This window comes from Oreochromis aureus, linkage group 20 (assembly GCF_013358895.1).
Source record: "Oreochromis aureus strain Israel breed Guangdong linkage group 20, ZZ_aureus, whole genome shotgun sequence".
NCBI lineage: Eukaryota > Metazoa > Chordata > Actinopteri > Cichliformes > Cichlidae > Oreochromis > Oreochromis aureus.
The window spans coordinates 15,525,245-15,545,889 of record NC_052961.1 but is presented as its reverse complement, the minus strand read 5'-3'; the positions used below and the strand labels follow the sequence as shown (position 1 = coordinate 15,545,889).

At 41.4% G+C, this 20,645-nt stretch overlaps 1 protein-coding gene across 1 annotated transcript in view; it reads left to right on the top strand.

Annotated features, from left to right (window-relative positions):
* Window positions 1-20,645, top strand: part of grip2a (glutamate receptor interacting protein 2a) — a 33,648-nt gene that overhangs the window by 1,513 nt on the left and 11,490 nt on the right. Inside the window, exons 2-12 of the mRNA XM_039603914.1 lie at window positions 3,998-4,078; window positions 4,751-4,886; window positions 6,389-6,534; window positions 8,750-8,833; window positions 8,943-9,018; window positions 9,698-9,843; window positions 13,586-13,733; window positions 13,829-13,998; window positions 17,117-17,245; window positions 17,448-17,609; window positions 18,168-18,354. Coding sequence (XP_039459848.1) covers window positions 3,998-4,078; window positions 4,751-4,886; window positions 6,389-6,534; window positions 8,750-8,833; window positions 8,943-9,018; window positions 9,698-9,843; window positions 13,586-13,733; window positions 13,829-13,998; window positions 17,117-17,245; window positions 17,448-17,609; window positions 18,168-18,354 — 1,465 coding nt within the window. The remainder of the gene's footprint in view (window positions 1-3,997; window positions 4,079-4,750; window positions 4,887-6,388; window positions 6,535-8,749; window positions 8,834-8,942; window positions 9,019-9,697; window positions 9,844-13,585; window positions 13,734-13,828; window positions 13,999-17,116; window positions 17,246-17,447; window positions 17,610-18,167; window positions 18,355-20,645) is intronic.

Here is a 20,645-nt window from a genome sequence, read left to right as displayed (position 1 = left end):
GCTGCCAGTGAGGCTGAAGGAGGGGTTTGTTTTGATAGTGGTTGCAGCGCGGGTCAGGAAGTGGCAGGCGCCGAAGCTTTTGTGCGTGACAAATGGCCAGACAGGTGCAGTGATGGGCCCTCCGTGTTTGGGTGGAGGGCCCCTGAAGGATTAGCATAGGGTCCTTTAACCCCTCAGAGGGTGAAACATGAGATGTCAGGCCTCAGAGGAAACACATTTCACAGTTTCATTTAGCTGCTCAGATTTAACGTGTTCCTATTTTACTGCTGTTTGAATATATTTCACTTATTATCACGATTGCAGTTTGAATGTCGACTGTGCTTGACGACTGCATAATATTTAGAAGCAGCAACAACTGCGAGATGTACAGGCAGCTGTTCTTTACAGGAATTTAACATATGCTTCTGCCAATATGTTGCGTGTGCATGTGTGCGTGCATGAGAGAAAGGGAGAGAAGATAAGAGCCCTGTGTAGACACAAGCTCTGTAAAATGGTTTTGTCTCCCTGTGAGAAAAACGTGACACTGTCTGACAATGAATGTGCAGGTGGTGTTAATTGTTCCGAGAGTTGAGTGTGTGGGGCGTGCGCAGTTTTGTCATGTCTAATCTGAGCGTGTGTACTCTATGTGTGTGCTGAGGATGTGTTTGACTTGGTGGGAAGTGGATAAAGAGTCTGTCTATGTGTGTGTGTGTGTGTGTGGGTTTGCAAGGGGGAGGGAGTGACTATCGTGTGTGCCTGCTTCACTGATCCCCTCTGGCAGAGAGGGAGACAGAGAGAGGGGAGAGCAAACGCTCTAGCTCTGTATGAGAGGGCTGTGTGTGAGCTCATGTGAGTGTATGAACAGGGCATGATAAATCCTCTGGAAAAAAGACGAGCGATTAGTAAGAATAGCGCAAAAAACGGGGACCACAGCGAAATGGCAAGATAAGGACACGAACCCCTGCTTTGGATTTTATAGAAGGAGCACAGCTTGGCAGATAGTAGTTTTAGATGTATGTGAGCATTGAGAATAATCATTTAGGAAGGTAGTGAGGATCAGAATTTGCCCTTTGGAGCTCCAGACCTTCCTGGATAGTGTCAAAATTTAAGGACATGCTGGAGTTGATGCACAGGAATGAAGGAACAAAGATGCTTTTTCTAAGCAGCTGAGACCTGGTCTCTTGGGTCGCTTACTTTCACAACAGCTCTCTGCCCACTACTAAAGATCAGCAAGGTTACTTCCAGAGGGTGGCTCCGCTGATTTAACTCCAGCCATGCTCTGTGGTCTGAGGAGAGACACCAAGAACAGCATTGGTAAGAGGAACATATTCTGACATTCAGAGTCAAAGGGTACAGATTGTGTGCGGCCACAGAAGATTTAAGACAGCAGGAGGTCACTTCTGAGGCGCCTACGTCCCTGCGGTCTTAAATCTGCTCAGCTTTAATGCAAATGAATTTGATGGTGGAATCATTACAGTGCATGCAATACAGCAGTAATAGATTGCGAGAGATTTAAATGTCAGTGGACTCAGCCACCAGCTCTGCATATCATCCTGCCATGTGTAATTAGGGCAGATATAGCAGCATAAACTGGGTCTGGAAGGGCCCAGTTTATAAATAAAGTTTCACCTCTGAAAATAGCGATATGATTTCATTGTCAGTAAGTACCGCCCACATATTTAACCTACATTCTGGGATGGTAAAAAGTGCCCTTAATTGATTCGGAAGTTAATCAACTCCCTAAATATTTATGCAGGAAGTCTCTTATTTGTAGTCACCAGGTCTTTCAGATGGAGGAGTAGTCATACCCTTAAAAAAACAGAGTTTCCTTTAAAGAAACAGAACTGAGAGGATTCATAGTTGTATTTAACACCATCCCACTCTTAATTCTGGGTCTTGAGGTGGGTGATGGTTTTTCAAAGCTGGAGGAGGATGCCTGGAGGATGGCTTGATGGTACAGTAGCATTCAGTCACGTGTGGTGTGTTGGGTCTGCGTAACCCAGAGCCAGTGTTGCCTTTTGACAGCAATGACAGCTGCTGGACCGTCAGGGCCCCCAGGAGTCTGTGTGGTTACGAGGCTTTTGCCTTGCCTAACATGTTTGCGATGTGTCATTCACTTTGTGTGCTTTGTGCCTCAAAGCTACTGGACACAGGACTTGTGCAGGGATGTGGGGTAAATTAATGACGATTTTATGCTTGTGCATATTCTCCAAATTGCCATAACGTGCAAGACGGAGATTTGTCTAGTTAAGCTTTGACTCATGCGGCTGTGTCCACGTGAAGGCTGAATTTTCTTCTCGTATCACGGGGCTGCCTGAAGGTTTCAGGTCAGTAAAGGTATGACAAAGGATCTATGCCTCTCAGCTGTCCAAAGGCTTCAGCTTCAGTTGGACAGATGTGGTGACTCGGTGTGGACAGAGATAAAGCGGTGGGTTTGATGCCCTTCAAGCACTTCAGTCTTTGCAAATCAGTGCAGCTAACAAAAAAGACATGTCAGACTAAATGAAATGACATTTTTCATGTCAAACCAATATACTGTCAGTAGATCATTGTCAAACTGATATAATCTGAAGCCTGAAAGCTTACTTACTTCTTTCATTTCTGACCTCTAGAGCAAATGACAGGAGATCATACATGAATATTTGATTCTCATAGGCACCTGAGATACAGTACATATATGTAGTTCAACTTGATTTCTTTTTTTTCTATTATTATTCTCTGTCTCACTTGCATTTTGGAGACTGTCACGTTTCAGTGAGTCCTGAAGTTGGCTACAACTTGAAATCTGCTTTTCTTGTGACTGTTTACATCTGGCACCATTAAAAAGCATGCATAATGAGCTTTTAGCAGCAGGTGTCATTTGCAGTGTGTTTATGGATTTAGCGAAAACCATGGCTTCATTAAATTTAATACTGAGGAAAATTTACATTTATGATGATTCCCCAGCAGAGTACCACGGTTTGCCTTCTCAATGATGTGTAGACAGATTTATGGATGTTTGTTCAGATGAATATTGTAATTATTGTGAAACTCTCACCCTGAATCTAAAAACATGTATGGCACCTCATTTTCCTTCAAGAGTTCTGGAGCTATGCGTTGCCAAAACTATGTACCAATCTAAAATACTTAACTTCACTGTCCAGCGGTCTGAAAAGCTTGTGCAGTTAATGTGTTGGGACTGATTCTTACCAGTGTCTCCACTCTGCAGTACTAATGCAGTCATCATTCCAGACTCTTGCTTGTGAGTACTTCAGTTTGATGCACGTCATATGAAAAACAGCAACATGCTCTCCTCCACTCGTCTCATCCAAGTGTGGACTTGGCACAGCTATTTTTCAAGTTTGCAATGTGATGTTCAATCGCTGTGCTGGACAGCTGAAAAAGGTAATCCGCAATGAACAGGATTAGTGAAGTGCCAAGTCAGTTTCCTCATCGCTGCGACTGCTGACATGGATGCATGGCTGCTTTCAGGTTCAGATGGCTGGGCAGTCGCTCCACTAATCTGAGGACGGTCCAGTGCTGAGTCCCACTGTGGGTTAAGAATAAAAACTACCTTGCTCTGCAGAGCACATTCCCTGGCTTTATCCGACAGCTGCTATAAATGACATGAAATGATGATTTCCTCTCTATGCATGAACAGACCATTAACTGCATGCTGTTCTTTCAGGAAGGTTCCCATGCTGTAGTAGCTGCTTATTGCAAATGTATCCTTGTGTTAAATTAAAGGTCTTTAAAGGTCTTTGCTGGAGACAGGGGCTAGCTATTTTAAATCCTTGACCCTTTAAAATGATTGTTAGGCATACAAAGTGAGTTTGAGGTGACCATTCTAGCTCAGATAGTCCTGACAGATGTATTTTTGGCTGTAGTGTTTCCCTGCAAAAGCTCCTCAATGACAGAGGGTGAAGTTCAAACCCCTTACTGTGGGCTGCTGTCACGATGTGCATTGGGGCAGTCGTTTTCATTTAGTCTTCTGCTGCAGCGTTTCCCTACATATCCTATCACCACGCTGTCTCTTCAGATGAAGGACCATACTCAAAGGGAAGCAAAGAGCCCGGGGCAACTGACCAATCACATTCGTCCCGGAGGCGCAGCCTTTCAGGTACAATACACTCAAACCTGATGTTACATCATTTACTTTGTTTGTTGTCTGATTCATGCTACTATGCTCAATTCACTTGAGTCCCCAAGAAGAGGAAGCATCACTCCATGTTTGATTGAGACGCTTGTCTGTATGCATGTAGAGCCGTTTACGTCCTGCGGTTTGCTTGATGTTGCACTGTTTTGAATGCTTAGATAAGGTAAAATATTTGCTTGTGTTGCAAACCTGTCATTGGTAGTAAAACCACACATTGCAGCCTGATTTAAAAGCACAGCACAATGTGGAGCACAAGACAGAATGAGTTCCTCGTTGACACATAAGCACATATCCATCAATTATTGTCAGGCTAACATAATTTCCAGCTGGTTCTTTATTATGAATTCAATGAATTTCTTTTCTCAATCCTTATGTAGAGTTGTTTTAATAAAACCAGTTTTATTCTCCACATCCTCCTTCTGAACTCTTCACAAAGATTAACTGAGACAGAGAGATCTGAAGGAACAAGGAGAAGACAGGAGGCTGAGAAAATAAAGTAGGAGGTCTTGTGTCAGAGAGCATTTCTGTGAAAGATTCAGGGAAAGAGTCTTTCGATGCCCCTCAGACAGGGTGATTCTGTCAAGCAGAGGCTAATGCTGACTGCAGATCTGTGCCTGCGTCTGTATCTGTCAGCAGAAGAGTATCGAGGAGTGACCACCGTGGATCTGATGAAAAGGGAAGGCAGCAGCCTTGGCCTCACCATCTCCGGAGGTTCTGATAAGGATGGCAAGCCCAGAGTGTCAAACCTACGGCCAGGTGGGCTAGCTGCCAGGTGAGATCTCTGCTCCGTGATGCATTTAAAACCTGGCAACCACACCAAGCTGTCCGGACTTGTTATTCTGCCCCCTGAAAATGTGCACATGTTGCAAAGCTGCACCGTCTCACTAACTGCAGGGCTGTAGGCAATGTGTTAGATCAGCTTGACCCACAGTGATACCCCAACAGGATCAATGGAGCTATGTCCAAGAGCAGATTTAAATTTTATCTCTATTTCTGATCAGTTCATGGCTGATTTGCTGTACTGTGGCGATAACTCAATATAAATGTTTTGTGAGCGTGCTTTTTGTGCTCAAAGATTGTTTAATTAAGATAAAGCTAATTTTCCCCAACATCAGCCACGTGATAAGAAAATTCATTGGAAAACTCACATTTCATGATGATTAAGCAGCATGTGACCATAGTGAAACACACACACACACACACACACACACACACACACACACACACACACACACACACACACACACACACACACACACACACACACACACACACACACACACACACACACACACAGATTTGTAAGAATGACACAGCCCCTCTGAAAATGTCTTGGCCAAATATGCCATCACTCGTCAAATCCAAGGAGGTTTTAAACACAGACACTGTGCTAATTCTTCCAAGCAGCTTGTTTTCCGTCAGCCGAGTTCATGCTTGTGTGGAAGTGCTAGTTAATTTACTGGGTGGAGAGACACACAGGCAGACAGGAGAGCGACAGGCAAAGACATAGTGTGACGAGACTGGACCAGGCGACAGGCCGTTCAGCTCTGCCGGTTGAGACATCTCTCTTACTGCTGTCAGTGCTGATTGTCAGTAGCCTAAAGGTGAGAAGGGCAAGCAGGGCAGAACATCTATTTAATTAATTAGCTCTCTGATGAGCCTCGTGTTGACTCAGAATGTCACATGTCAGACACCATGTACAATCATCTCTGTCAGTGTGTGAAGACGTGAGGCTTTCAGCCAACCTGCTCCAGCATCCACTCTCCTTTTTGCACAGGTGGCTCGCTATGTTAGTCGGCTTACCGCTGATGCACGTCGGGTCCAATTATCATAACCATTTTAACAAAAAGAGAAAACCAACTATGATTATTTCTGTGAAGTTTATTTCTCACTTTTATTTGTGTGTTTTTCACACAAAGGGATGATGCACTAAAAGCCACTCAGAACCTTATTTCACCTCGCTGATTACAAATAGCTCAGGGTAATGACAGTGAGGGCTGTTGTGAGTTATAAATCCAAAACAATGAGCTCCCCCCAAAATTTGGATAATTCTCATTATGAAGCTTTCACAGCTTTCTCTTACATTAAAGATATTTGTACTTTTCACCTCACTTATTAAGTAATACAGTAATGCAGCCAAAAGCTGATATTGCACATTAGTGGTGCAAATTTGCAACTTTGGTAACAAACATGCATTGACTCAGAGCAGCTGCCTGCTTTGTCCACTTAGTAACCGAATGCTGATCCTAATCGTATGTCTGTGACTTTCCACAGGAGTGACCAGCTGAATGTAGGAGACTACATCAAGTCAGTGAATGGCATCAATCTGTCAAAGCTTCGTCACGATGAGATTATCAGCCTGCTGAAGAACATTGGGGAGCGAGTTGTACTGGAAGTGGAGTATGAACTGCCTCCATTTGGTAGGTGGTGTGTCTGATTCACAGTTTTAGCAGATGGACAGAGTTGTGTGAGATGACAGCATGAAAATGCTTATCATTAAAGCAAATGCTTTTTATTTTCAAATGTGCAAAAATAGTGTATAGTTTCATAAATAAGCTTCTTAGCATTTGCTTATGATAAGTAAACCAGTGTCATTTAACTGTGAGAGGGCACTGAGGGTATGGCAATTATAACTGCTTCATAGTCACAAACAAACATAATGATAAGAAAAGTTGTAGAGACATCAGCAGGAAGTGCTCTGCCAACACCCCATCTTCCCTCTCATCACTGTAAATATTGCTGCATTATTTGGTCTGCAGCCAAAAATCTAAAATGCAAGAAGAGGAGAAAAACATAGTTGCCTTTCAAAAGCATACTTTATCCCGTTTATTATTAGTATAACAGAGTATTTAGGTCAACATGGTAGCCAAAAACATGAAGAAGAAGGTTTAAATTGAAAGGCTAGTTTGACATCCTCTTATTGATAAATATGGTTTTAAAATTCCTGAAAGGAAGGAAATTAATGATAATTGGCAAAAGTAAAGGAGAAAAATCTCTGGACATCCAAATGATGCAGGTTATGATGAGGACACTGCACTGCCAGAGGGCTCAGCCCTCACTTCCACACTCATCTGCACTGTGGCCTTTCTACATGTTTGGATCTAGACATCCTGACATCTTTTTAAAAGCAACCCACCAAATCGGCGCTTACTGAGAAATAAGTATTTCTGAACAGATGTTTAATGCTGATGCACGCATGAAGCACAGCTGCTCTGACTGAGTATTTCTGCTATTAAAAGAACAGCCATAACCTAAAACCTGTCAGCCAAATCAGGCTCGGTTTAAACTTTCAGCCTGAAAATCACCAAATCAATGCTTACTAGGTTTCTACGGGAAGCAGACCTGGTCCTCGGCAGTGATGGGAATAACGGCGTTACTTTTTTCAGTAACGAGTAATCTAACTAATTACTATTTCGATCGTTACAACGCCGTTACTGTTACTAACAAGAAAATGCGGTGCTGTGGCATGACTATTTTTCAACAAACAGACGGTTGAAGCTGTCTTCAGCTTACTGCACCTTATATCGCACGGAAGTAGCTGTAAGTAATCTGGGCGCTACAGCTTTAATCAGCTGCGCGCGCTCCCGCTGAAGGCAATCACTTTCTGGCAGACGATCACATTTTGGCACAACACCTGAAGCTAAGGGGGCAAAACAATCGCATGCGTGCTGCTGTTTGGCTGAGGAAGAATAAAGTGGTCGTCACAAACCAATCACATGACCACTTCAAGATGACAAAGCAGCAAGGTGATATATACCAGGTTTTAAATTGTGTTCATTTCCTGAATACGTCATGTTTACTGTCTAAGGACAGCGCTAGCATGCATTCTCTGCTTATGACCAAAAAATAAAAAAACAAAAAACACCATGTCGACCAATCAAAAAATTATATGGCAACATGACATTTGGTTGTTTAGGAAAAGGGGGGAATTTTAGAAGTGACGGAGGGAGAGAGACAGAGAGAGAGAAAGAAAGAGAGAGGAAAAAAGACAGAAAGTGGGAGAGCGAGTTTTGAGATGTGAGAGATTTGTGACGTTTAGCGTGTTTGGAGTGTGTAGTTTGTGGTTGTTACAGTTAAAAAATATAACTTTTTCCACTCGGAGTTTGTTTTTTGTCTGATTTTAGATCAGTTGTGCTAATACAGTATGTCAAAATGACAACATAACTGTAAATTCAGACATGTGAGGTTGTGCTGAAAAGAATGATACCAAACAAGGCAAAGTAAATAGTTTTTAAAGGTGAAATGTGGAGGTAAAATTAGAAGTAGTCAAAAACGGCCAATTATACCCTGGACCCCAGAGAGTTAAACCTTTTTTAAAAGTAACGCAATAGTTACTTTTCCTAGTAATTAATTACTTTTAGAATCTTGTAACTCAGTTACTAACTCAGTTACTTTTTTGAAGAAATAATTAGTAACTATAATTAATTACTTTTTCAAAGTAACTTGCCCAACACTGGTCCTCAGGCAGTGCTCTGTTTGCAAACCAGTAGGTCAAACATAAAGTTATTCACCTATTACCAAGTAATCAACTTTCTAAATTCAACATTTCAGATTATACTGGAATCAAACTTTTGACAAACCTTTTGTATTGCAAGTATTTATTGAATCATTTTGTCAATTCTGCTTTACTCTTAGTCCAGAACCCCTCAGGAGTCATAACCAAAACCATCGAGGTGTGTTTACACAAGGAGGGCAACAGTTTTGGTTTTGTCATGAGAGGTAGGTGTTTTTCTCTGTTTTTATGTGTTTTGCCAGTCCTTTAATACATATAATTTTCCATTGATTTGTGTGCTCTGATTTTCTTTTCTTCCTTTCTGATTTGGGTCAGGAGGCTTCCATGAAGACTGGCGCAGATCTCGTCCTCTGGTGGTGACCAGCGTCAGGCCTGGGGGTCCGGCTGATAGGTAAGGATAAGGACACAGATATGGACAAGGATAGATGTCTACTGGAAACAGTGTTTATATATTGCATTACAAGTGTAGCCATTCATGTTTCTTGCGTGCATTTTATGTCTTGAGAATGCATGAGTGAGCTTTTCACATTACTCTACGAATGCATGAATGCATATATCTGTACTCTGTATGTAGACGTGTTTTCCTAATAGATGTGTTTTAATAATTTACTATTAAAACATTTGCTGTTCAGGTGGAATTCGATTTTTAGGCCTTAGAATAATGCATCTAAAATAATTTAGAAACAATTTTGTATATGTATGGCAGACTTTTTTGTTTCTTCCTCATTACCATATAGTCAAGCCACTCTGTGAAACTGTGGCTGTGACACATACAGAGTATGTTATCTTCAAAGCAGAAAGGCCACCGCTCATCCTGAGGCTAATGTAACATTGCACTTTTTTCCCACATGAAAACCACGAGCACTAAACACTGGAGTGAACATAATTCACCGTCAAAGACTTAACGGTTGTTTATCTCATTTATCCTTCATCTCACCTGGGAGGAAACATTCATGTGGAACTGCTTAATCATCTACTGTGACTGGTGCACGATTGCTTGTAAAAACATCCTATGCTGGTTGTTTATGTTTTATTTTTTGTTCTTTGTTTATCCGTCTGTGCTTCTCCAGAGAGGGCACTATTAAGGCTGGAGACCGAGTATTGAGCATAGATGGGATGCCTTTGAGCCGGGAGAGGCACGCTGACGCTTTGACCATGTTAATGCAGAGCGGCCAGGAAGCTCTGTTCCTGATTGAGTATGACGTCTCTGTCATGGGTGAGCACACACAAACAGACACACAAACAGACACACACAGGGAATATGTGGAGGCATATAGGGCAGCATTGCTCTGAGGGTAAATCATGTGGCTGTTTGGCTGCGTGGATCTGAGTGACTGTGTTGGAGACGCCACCAGGGGGGGTCACCCGGGCCCGAAAGGACACTGGGAAAGGGGACACGATTGTTTCATGGAAATGTGTTTGTCTGTTCCTGAACAATGACTGCTAAAAAAAATTTTAAACATGTTGCTTTTTTGTACCATTTTCTTTCTAAATAAAAGCATGGTTGGAGCAAAAGGGCAGATATTTTATTGCATGTCCCCTAATCCTTGGTGATGCTATTTAAGGAGAAAAGATGACAAATTTTCAAAGCAGTGTATTGATTATATTGATTGTACTAGTAGTATCAGTCTGTCCCAGTTATGTCCCTCTGCTATCCAGCAACCCCAGTACCCTTAATAATCTGTTCACCTGCCCAAATGATATCAAATGCTGGCTGGAAATCCAGTCCTGCTTGCTTCATCTTAAAATACCAGATTTAGATCATTGTCGTCGGCTACTGATTTACACAAGCTTATGCATGCTTTTATTTTTTCCCACCTTGAGTGCTGTAGCCTACTGTAATGCTCTTTATGCCAACATAAGTGAGATCTCACTTCACTGACTCCAGCTGATTCTGATCTCTGCTGTCCAGATTTCAAATGCTACCAAGAAATCTGACCACATTGTTCCAGTTCTGGCACATTTACACTGACTGTTTATTCAATTCCTTATTTTTTATGTTACAGATGACTTGAAACTCTAAAGTACATCAAAGATTTGTTAACCCTTATATGCCTGGGTGTTTATTTAGTGAATAGTGAATGGGACTCTGCTGGTTATTCTGAGGTTATTTAAGGTCTCTGCTACCAAACCAAGGTGACAGAGCCTTTGCCATTAGAACTTACAAACTGTGATACCATTATTTCACTCTGGTATGACTTACTTTTCAATAATTTGAAGTAAACGTCACTTGCTGTTTTTATATGATGAAACCAGTTGGGGTCATATTGACCCAAATATAAAATAATTGAAATAAGCTGCCCCTACCACTTCAGCTGGCTCCTTTCAGTGCTGAGCAATGGCAGCTCTACTCTAAGCCCCTCCCAAATTATGAGCTCCTCGCCCTATTGGAGGAAGCTCATTTCTGCCACTTGTATTTGTGATCTCATTCTTTCAGTCAGGAACATCGACTGACCTGTAAATTGTCAGCATAACTTTAACCTCAACTCTCTCTTCACCACAACAGACATGCACAGAGTCCACTACACTACAGACACTGCCCTAATCCATCTATCAGGACTCCAAGATGCTTAAACACATTTGTTTGGGGAAGTTCCCAACCCAGAGTGGGCACTCCATCCATTTTTTGGCTGAGAAATGTGGTTTAAGACGCAGAGGTGCCGACACTCCAAATCATCCCGGTGTGAGCTGGAGGTCATTGCTCAATAAAGCCAACAGAACTACATCATCTGCACAAAGCGGGCATGAGATTGTGAGACCACAGAAACATCCACCCCTTGAGTGCACCAGCCAATATGAGCCAAGCTCTCACTATGGCTGCACAAAAAATAAATAAAGATAAGCACACACTAAAGGCTGTTATAGCACAATGTTTCCCCCATAAAATATCAAAGTATTAATCATTATCAGTTATTAGTTTTTGTCTTTTGTGTGTTTTAAATGAGGTTAAATAAGCACTTCAGTGATTTAGTGTTTCTATTGAGTTGGAGTGTTCATAATGACAGCTTGCATAAATAAGTTGAAGCAGCAGATATCAGGATATCCTGACCTTTGATATGACTTCAAAGCTCACAAAAAATCCTGGATTCTACATTTCCCATAATGCACGTCTTTCACCCTTGGTCACATGCCACAGTTTGTAATGGGTTTTAGTTGAGTCACCTTTATTACACCAGGATTATTTTCTCAGACTTGCAAAAATGGAGCTTGTTCAAAGCCTGTGTACAGCCTGTGGTCGTGCTCATACGCTGACTTTAGTGTGTTCCATCATGATATTGTGTCTTTAAGTGAGTTATAGTTGGACTATAATGCAATAAATGGTACATACCACCATTATTTCTAGAAGTTTGGAATTGCAGTTTTATTTTGTTAAGCTCAGTTTAAAACAATAATGGAGTTAAAAAGGAAAACAAACAACAAAAAAACACCAAATATAAGTCAGCCTGAGAACACAAACAGAATCCAGTACAACTGATGTTCTACCAAACATCCTCTTTGTTGGGAAAAAGTAGAAAGCTATATCTCTAAGCTCAGTAACCCACTGCATGACTACAAACCTAATTATAACCTTGATTTGATCATAGTGACTAATTCTCAAGATTGCGCACTCTGAACTGGTCTATGCAAAACAGGGCAGGTCACCAAGGACAGCTGACACATATTCACACATATCCTGTGTGTGGAATCTAAGGATTCAGACCTGCTGGCTCCAGATTCGACCAGCCACAGCATTCACAATTACATGAAAAATACATTTAGGAAACGAATAAAACACTAAAATCCAGAATACACTGGTTGTGCTTTTTAAAATTCATTTAAGTTCATTATTTGAAATAGTGTTTAACTTTAATTATGAGCAATAAGTGTCACAACATTTGTCCTGCAAAGAACATGTCACTCGAGATATTTAACTTCTTCTACATGACGGTATCTAAAATATGGGGTGTGTGTGGTTATCATCAAGACATGTGGAATATAACTTGCCAAACAATATTAATGTCTAAATGCTTTGTTAACTATCAATAATGTCAATGTACATTTTATTAATATTATTACAAGTTAACTCAGTGTGCTTCCCATATAAGGTAAAAGCATAAAAAACATATGGATCTCTACAATGTCTTAAGGTAATAAAAAGAACACAATAAAACTTTATAAGGGAAAACAAAACAAAACACACAAACAGACACACACGGTTATTAACCGTAAGCCTGTGACAATACAAAGATTTTGAGTCTGTTTTTGGATGTAGACACGGTTGTAATTGACCTCAGGTCAGTGGGCAACATGTTCCAGGAACTGGACCACGGCGACTGAAAGCACCCTCAGCACACTTAGATCTAATTCTGGGAACAGTTAAAAGATCTGCACCTGATGACCTGAGAGCTCTAGTTGGGTTATTTACACTGAGCAAGTCAGAGATGTAGTAAAAGGCCAAAGCATTTTATGAACTAACAGAAGGACTTTAAAGGGAATTCTGTGTTAACCTGGCATCGGAGGAAGTGACTTCAGTACTGGAGTTATATGTTCAAATGCTGCATTTTGGACAAGCTGAAGTCGCCACACTGATGATTTGGATAATCCGGCAAATAGAGCACTGCGGTAGTCTAACCTGCTTGATATGGATGCATGCACCAATTTCTCAGAGTCCTGGTGACCTTATTAATATGATTATAAAAACTGAGGGAAAAAATATATTATTTCCAGCTTTTATCCCGTTTATAAACCTCCGCTTTTTAGAGGACAGCCAAAATCCTAGTGACTGAATGACAACAACAAAGAAAATAATGTGTGTATTTATAAAATGAACAAGTGTGCCACAGCAACTAACAACTGTAAGACTAAAAAACTAAGCACAGTGAGTTCATCCATTACTGAGTCGGGTTTTTTGTATTTCTTTAGATGCATTCATTAACTTGGTTGATATTTCTCATATCTGTCTATATGAATGGTTTCAGAGGCAGTGCAGCAAGCCTCAGGCCCTCTGCTGGTGGAGATAGTGAAAGGCCCCTCTGCCAGCCTGGGGATCAGCCTCGCCATGGCAGTCTACAGGAACAAACAAGTTATTATTATCGACAAGATAAAAGCAGCCAGTGTGGTGGAAAGGTGAAACTCACTTTTTAAACAAATGTTAGTACTGAACAGACAGCTTCCTGATAGAAAACTTCCTCACACCATCCGTCTCTGTCTCACTATTGCAGGTGTGGAGCGCTGCATGTAGGTGACATCCTCCTGTCCATAGACGGGACCAGCACAGAGCACTGCTCTCTGATGGAGGCAGCACAGCTACTCGCCAGCACCTCTGACATTGTCAAACTGGAGATTCTTCCAGCCAGCCAGAGCAGACTTCCCATCAGGCCGTATGACACAGGTACATCCTGCAGGTGGCACAAAAAAAAAGCAGAGAAAGGCTCTTAAAGGTTATGGAGGAAAAGAGGAAATATAGGAGCCAGATTCAGTAGTGACAGAGGCGGCTGTCTCGGATTAAAACAGGAGACAGGTTTTCTATGTTGGGACTGCAATAGGTGATGGACAGTGTTTGTTTTTAACATATAATTGCATCAATTGCTTAGATCTCTATCAAAGAAGATATTGAATTTTACAAAGAGGAAAATATTGAATCTCGACATCTAAAACAGTAAAATCAGAATAAGCTTTTAAAGAAATTTCCAGCTGCCACACTTTAAGTTTCTGTGATCAAAAGGATTCATCACATAGTTACTGTGGCTAAAGCCAGGCTTTGCTTCTTAGGCATGGTTTGCTCTTAGACTTCTAATGACTTTGATTAGAGCCCAGTCACTGACACCCAGACAGGGATATAAAGGTCAGCTTTAAGGTAATGTATGAAAATAAAACTTTCTAGGCCGGCAGACACAACTATTAAGTACCAGGAAGACAGGCAACGGATAAAGAAGAGGCAAGAACTTGTTTGGCAATGAAAAAAGATAGAAAATAACCTTTGTGGCTGGTAAAAAAAAATCTGTGGTAAAAAACATAAAAACTGGACATGTAGCAACTGTGATGTTTCTAAATACTGTTTGAAGCCTTGGGTTTGGCATTTTGGCCACTGATAAAGTTGTTTTTTAATTCTTTGTTTTTACCTTGACTCTTTGGAGGTGAGCTAAAGATAAAACTAGATAAAAGTGTTATTATACCAGGTTGTAAATGTGTGTATTTCTGCTGTAAAGCTGGGCTTTTTAAACATAGGAGTCCAAGGTAAGCAACAACTTTCAGGGTTATAAAAAAAGAAGCTAAACCAATGCCAAAACTACTCAAACAGCCACCGAGGCCTGGCTTAAAAAGCAGGCCATTCTCCACAGACTAAGTGGATGTGGATGAGTAGTGCATCAATGCAATGCAATAAAAATGTTCAGTGCAGATCAGTGCAAATGATTCACACAGAAAAATCTCAATTAAGCGACCTATCGCTTAATCACCACAGCACTGTGTGGAAATCCAGTGGATCCTAGATGCAGTCCTCACCATATGTATTCTGTGTATTCCCCTACAGCTCTAAAGAGCCTCACTACTTCCCTGCTTACTTCCTCCATCCACTCTGAATTAGTCCGTGTGTTTGTGTGTGCATACGGCCACAATCCCTCTGGCTTTGGGTACACACTCTGCCTCTTTGCATACCAACAAGCCTCACACAAATACACACACACACACACCCTTTCACTGTCAGAGATCATGTTCTTGCCACGTTCTGCAGGCTTATTTCTGGGTCAGCAGCTGCAGGGACTCCTTAACATGTAGCCATTGGAAGAATCACAAAGCAACAAAAGGGAAATGAGCCACAGTTATTTCACTTCTTTCTCTTCTTTTGCTTGGTCTGGTCTGCAGTGCTCTTCTTATATATATATTTTTGGATGCTTCTAATATGTTTTGAAAATATTTAATCTTCTAAACAGAGGAAAGAATTTGGACATTTTACTTTAAAGGTACCTATCTCACACTGAATTAATGAAAATGATTATATATTCTGCTATATTCTACATATTAGATTATGTATGTATTCCAGCTGGCTGACGTGAGTATCGTAATAAAGTGCAGAGTAAATGTAGCTTATCTTGCCACTACTAATGTTTATCACTACGGTGCAAATACATGTGACATAGATGAATACTGTTAAGGCTGAAATCCTTGAACTGTAATCAATACGGCATCTCAACTCAAATCACAGCAGGCTATCGCTTCCCTATAAATTTACGGGCACATCTTATTAAATTTCAGTTCACTCATTTATCTGGTTTTGAATGAGGCGTTGTGGTGTTATGATAGCACGCAGCTTTTTCACAGCTTCTTCCCCCTCCAGGATAAGACGTGATTATAAGATGCAATTTGTCTAATCTGCTCCGGGGATTTAAGAAGACTGATACGGCCACTAAGAAATTAGGCGTTAATGTTTCTTTCCACCAGTGTGGAATGAAAGCACCATCTCTTGGAGAGATTCCCCTAGGTGAGCTTAATATAAGCCAGCCGAGCCAGAGCTTTTCAGCTCTTTTGATTGAGTCAGATAGAAAGTAGTTTCCTGAAAAGGGCCAGAGGTTTTCCTGCATGTATTGTTCAACCAAATTCTCAGAGTATGGCAACATCTCAAGTGCAACTGTACTCATCCACGTTTCCAGCAAATCCTCCATCTATGAGAGCAAGTTGTCAGAGATTAGACGCCTGCAGACGAAGCAGCAAAGATTACTGTCACGTGTAGCATTTTTTTGACACATTTAGCCGAGTTAATCTGTTTAAATAAAGTTAATTATTGGGGTGTGTGTCACACAGCAGGTCATCTGCTTTCCTTTGAATGCTTCATGAACACAGTTTGACTGAATACCTCGGTGTTACACAGGCTCTGGCATGAGGGATAAGATAACTTTCAGCGTAAACAACAAGCTTAATTTCTCAACAGAAACACCAAAAAGAAGAAAAAAAAAAGAATCACAGCAGACCACATAGACTGACAATCAGATGCAGAGACAGGCATCCTACATTAACACCAATCAAGCTTTCAGCTGCACTCAATCAAGGTCAAGCCACATGCTTCCACATGGTTCCACAGCTAGCGTCACTTCCTTGCCATGTCCAGCAGTAGTTCGATTTCTCTTTTTGCACCTTTGGACTTTTTTGAAAATGAATGTAGAAGAATGATCTTCAACTTGAAATCATCCCTTTGGCAGCTTGCTACTAAGAGTAAGGATTTCATTTTAGATTGTAGATTGCTTCTCATAGAGCGGCGTATGTCATACTGATTTTCAGATGCTCAACAAAATACATTAAACCACAGGATTTAATCTAGCGTGCCAATACGAACACATTAAATATCAATTACTCTGCTCTGAATGATCCTTCCAGGCTCTGTGTGGTGTGGTATAAATTTAGACATGGGAATGAAAGTGTGATTTCATGGGCAGAATTTTTAAAAATGTGGAAAACAGAGACGCGCCGCTGCTTCATTCATTCTGTCGGTGTGTTTTCCTCCTCGCTGGTTGCAGTAAAAGTGCAGAAAAGCAACCATCATCACTGGGACCAAAGCGGCAACTACTGCCATCCCCCACATGCCAGCCACAGCAAGACATGGAGCAGCCCAAGCCACCCACACAACCAGCAGGACCACTGCAAATGTAAGTTATCACTTGTGACAGCACTGCTGCTGGCAAGACACCACAGCAGGAGCACTTTCTTCAGCATGATTGTTAAATCTTTTTTCCTAGAGGTTTACCCCAACGCTGGTTTCTTTCTTTTGTTGCATGTTCCAATGGTGCTGCTGTGGATGATGAATTTAGAGCTTACTGTACCAGCCTTTTGATACGTGTTTCCTTTCAGCTCTGGTGAGTGGTGGCTTCTCCCCTTCCTCCACAGCCACCTCAGGCTTCAGCAGCCAGGGTAGCAACACGCTACCCTGCCCCGTCCTTCCCATCACTCCCACCAGCCCTCGCAGCTCCACCGGCAAGAGGAGGAACAGAAAGAAGGACCACAAGAGCTCATGTATAGCAAACCACCTTCTTTTTCCTCTTTCCCCTCTAAATTAAAGGCTTGGTTCAGTTCAAGTATTTTCTTATTTAAACCTGTTTTAATCAGATTGTACAGCTTTTTTTGGTTCCAGAAGCACAAGATATACACCTTACCAATGAATTGGGTACAACTAAACTAATAATTTGTTGCAGGACTTTTAGATTACAGAGAGGGGGTTGTTGATTCAGCTCTATGGTCATCTGGGGGCAGCTGTTTGCTGTAAAGTGTCAAAATGAGTGTTCTGTTATTTGAGTGAACTGAGCTTTTAATATGCAAGCAACCTTTTTACTGTTTCACCCTGTTTGTGTGTGAACAGATTTGACTGATCGCTGACGTAAGCATGACTGACGTAAACTCTGATTAAGTGACTCATTCCCTTCCCATTCCCATGTCATCTCTGTGGGCGCACGTCTTTTCCCCTTAACCTCCTCCCTGTCTCCCACAATCCCTTTCTTGCACCATTTATCTGCCAGTTCTCTGCTGATGTCTGCCTCTGATGTGTCCCCTCCCTCCCTCATCCTCCTCCCGCAGTATCTTTGGCATCGAGCTCTGTCGGCCCGGGGGGGCAGGTTTTTCATGTGGAAACGAGCGAGGTCATCCTGAGGGGGGATCCACTCACAGGTTTTGGGATCCAGCTGCAGGGAGGTGTCTTTGCCACAGAAACCCTATCCGCTCCCCCGGTCATCCGCTTTATTGAGCCCGACAGCCCAGCTGAGAGGTAACGCAATGAGACGCCTAACAAGCAAACACACATCATGCAGGCAGTCACCTTGAACTAGAGTGCCTTATTGTTAATTATTCACAATGACCTGCCATTTGTGGGGGAAGAAAGCCTGGTATCTAGATGACGAAGTTTAAAATCACCCCTGAATTCTCCTATTCAATTTCTATACAGGATGCGTTCAGATTTTATATACTTGCCATCACTGACAGGATCAACAACAACTATGTGAATAGTTGGCAAACACCAAAAGCTGAGGCACAGTTTCCATTGTCAATCAGCTCCTGTACTTTTGTCCATATAGTGTAATTTATAAGATAGATATTTGAGTTTTGAGCATCATCTTGGCAAGGTTTGAAATTACCAACAAGGTCATGTTGGTAGTATTACATGTCAGATCAAGTTTACACATTTTTGGTTGGTTTGAGATATTGCTGCATACATTTCTCACTTCCCTTGAATATAAAGGTAGTAACTGATAATTCCTGTGGTACTCTATCAGCAGCTCAGCAGCAATGTCTATTTCCAGAAGTCAAACCCACTCAGTGAAAAATCCCATGAATCTCCACTCAAAAAAAGAGACGTGTGGCCGGCCAAGATTGCAGCGCTGCTGAGGATTCAACCATTAATATTTACATTACTTTACAGCTGTGTAACTAAATAGCTGCCTATATAGTGCCCACTGTATATTCTACTTTATAGTGGATTGGCACCATAACAAAATGCCACACTACTAAGCATTTGTTTCTTAAAATAGGAAAAGTCACTTAGTGTAATAGGTTTTTAAATATAAAAATGAGTGCATGGTCAACACTGCCCCATTTTAAATGCAGCAGCCATGATGTAATCAGCTGTGTCAAGAAAATGACCTAAGTAGTGTCCAAAAGTGTGCGATGGTGCACAGCAAGGCAAGTGCCGTCTAGTTCTATTATATGCAGAAGAGAGACATCGCTACAGCTGATGGATAAAAGCTTTACAGACCAGGGGAGAAATGTGTAAATTGGATTTTGGTCTGAACATTCCCTTTTAATTATGAAATGCTCCAAATATCAGTACTCTGTGTTCTGTATTGACCAAGACTCTGTGTTGCAGTCTAATTAACACGCAGCTCAAATGTGGCCAGCTTGTAGTAGGCCTATCTATTGTTGTTGTGGTGCAAGATTAATGATGGTGTCTGCTGGCGGTGCAGGGCCGCCTCCCCTGGGTGTTGTAACATGATTAGTCCAGCAGCAGTTGGACAGGAGTGACTCAAGTACAGCATCTGACTGTGATGCTGTTGTCTCAGCCTCCCCACAAGGTTAATGAGCAGCGGTGGTTAGTGAATTAATATTAGCTGACAGGGCCTCTGCGTTTGAACTCACGATTTAAATGTGTTATTTTATTTTTTTTTCTCCTTTATAAATTTTTGCATGCGGAGGTAATTTTAAAGTTCACGAAAGGTCAGTTTGGTAAATGTGTTCATGTCGAGCCTCAGGGCTGCGTTTCATGTTATAGATGGCATTTTAAACATTCACACTATTTGACATGTGGTGTTAAAGTAGATGACACAGTGTGGCTTATCAGAGTTTCAAACGTGCCTTGCTTATGTTAAAAGCATGCTTTAGATTGCTTTAGATTTTGGTGTTTGGGATTCACTGTAACCTCCATTCAATGAAAATAAATGGGACAATGGTAAAAATGATACCTGATGACTATAAACTTGAATCAACATCTGTAATAATTTTATAAGACAATAAAACAAAGAATTCTTATTTATATTTTTATTTATATAGCAACTTACAAGATGAATATCATAAAGTGCTTTTTAAAGCAAGTTTAAAAAGACGAGTTTTTAAGCTACTTTTTGAAAGAGACCACTGAGTCTACTGATTTCAGGCTCAGAGATCCTGCGTCTGGAGGCAAAAACTCTTCTTTACGTCTCAACCGTATATCCTGCACAGCCAGCATGCTGTGATCACATGACCTCAGGCACCTCCTGGGGATGTATTGATGTATGATTGGTGCTTCTACATGCAGAGCTCTAAAAGTAAAAACCAGATCATTAAAGTGAACACTGAAGTTAATGGGGATCCGCTGGACCTGAATTAGCAGACTTGGTTAGAAGCCTCGCACGAGCCTTCTGAACATCCTGCTGAAATGACACATTTTAAGACAAACAATGATGTGATTAGTGTGACACAATGGCAACAGATTTGAAGTGATTTAAAAACAGGAGCAAACCTGAAATTTAATGTTAGCATCCAGAGTGAAGGCTAAGTCAAAGGTTACCCAAAGGTTAGGTTTCACAT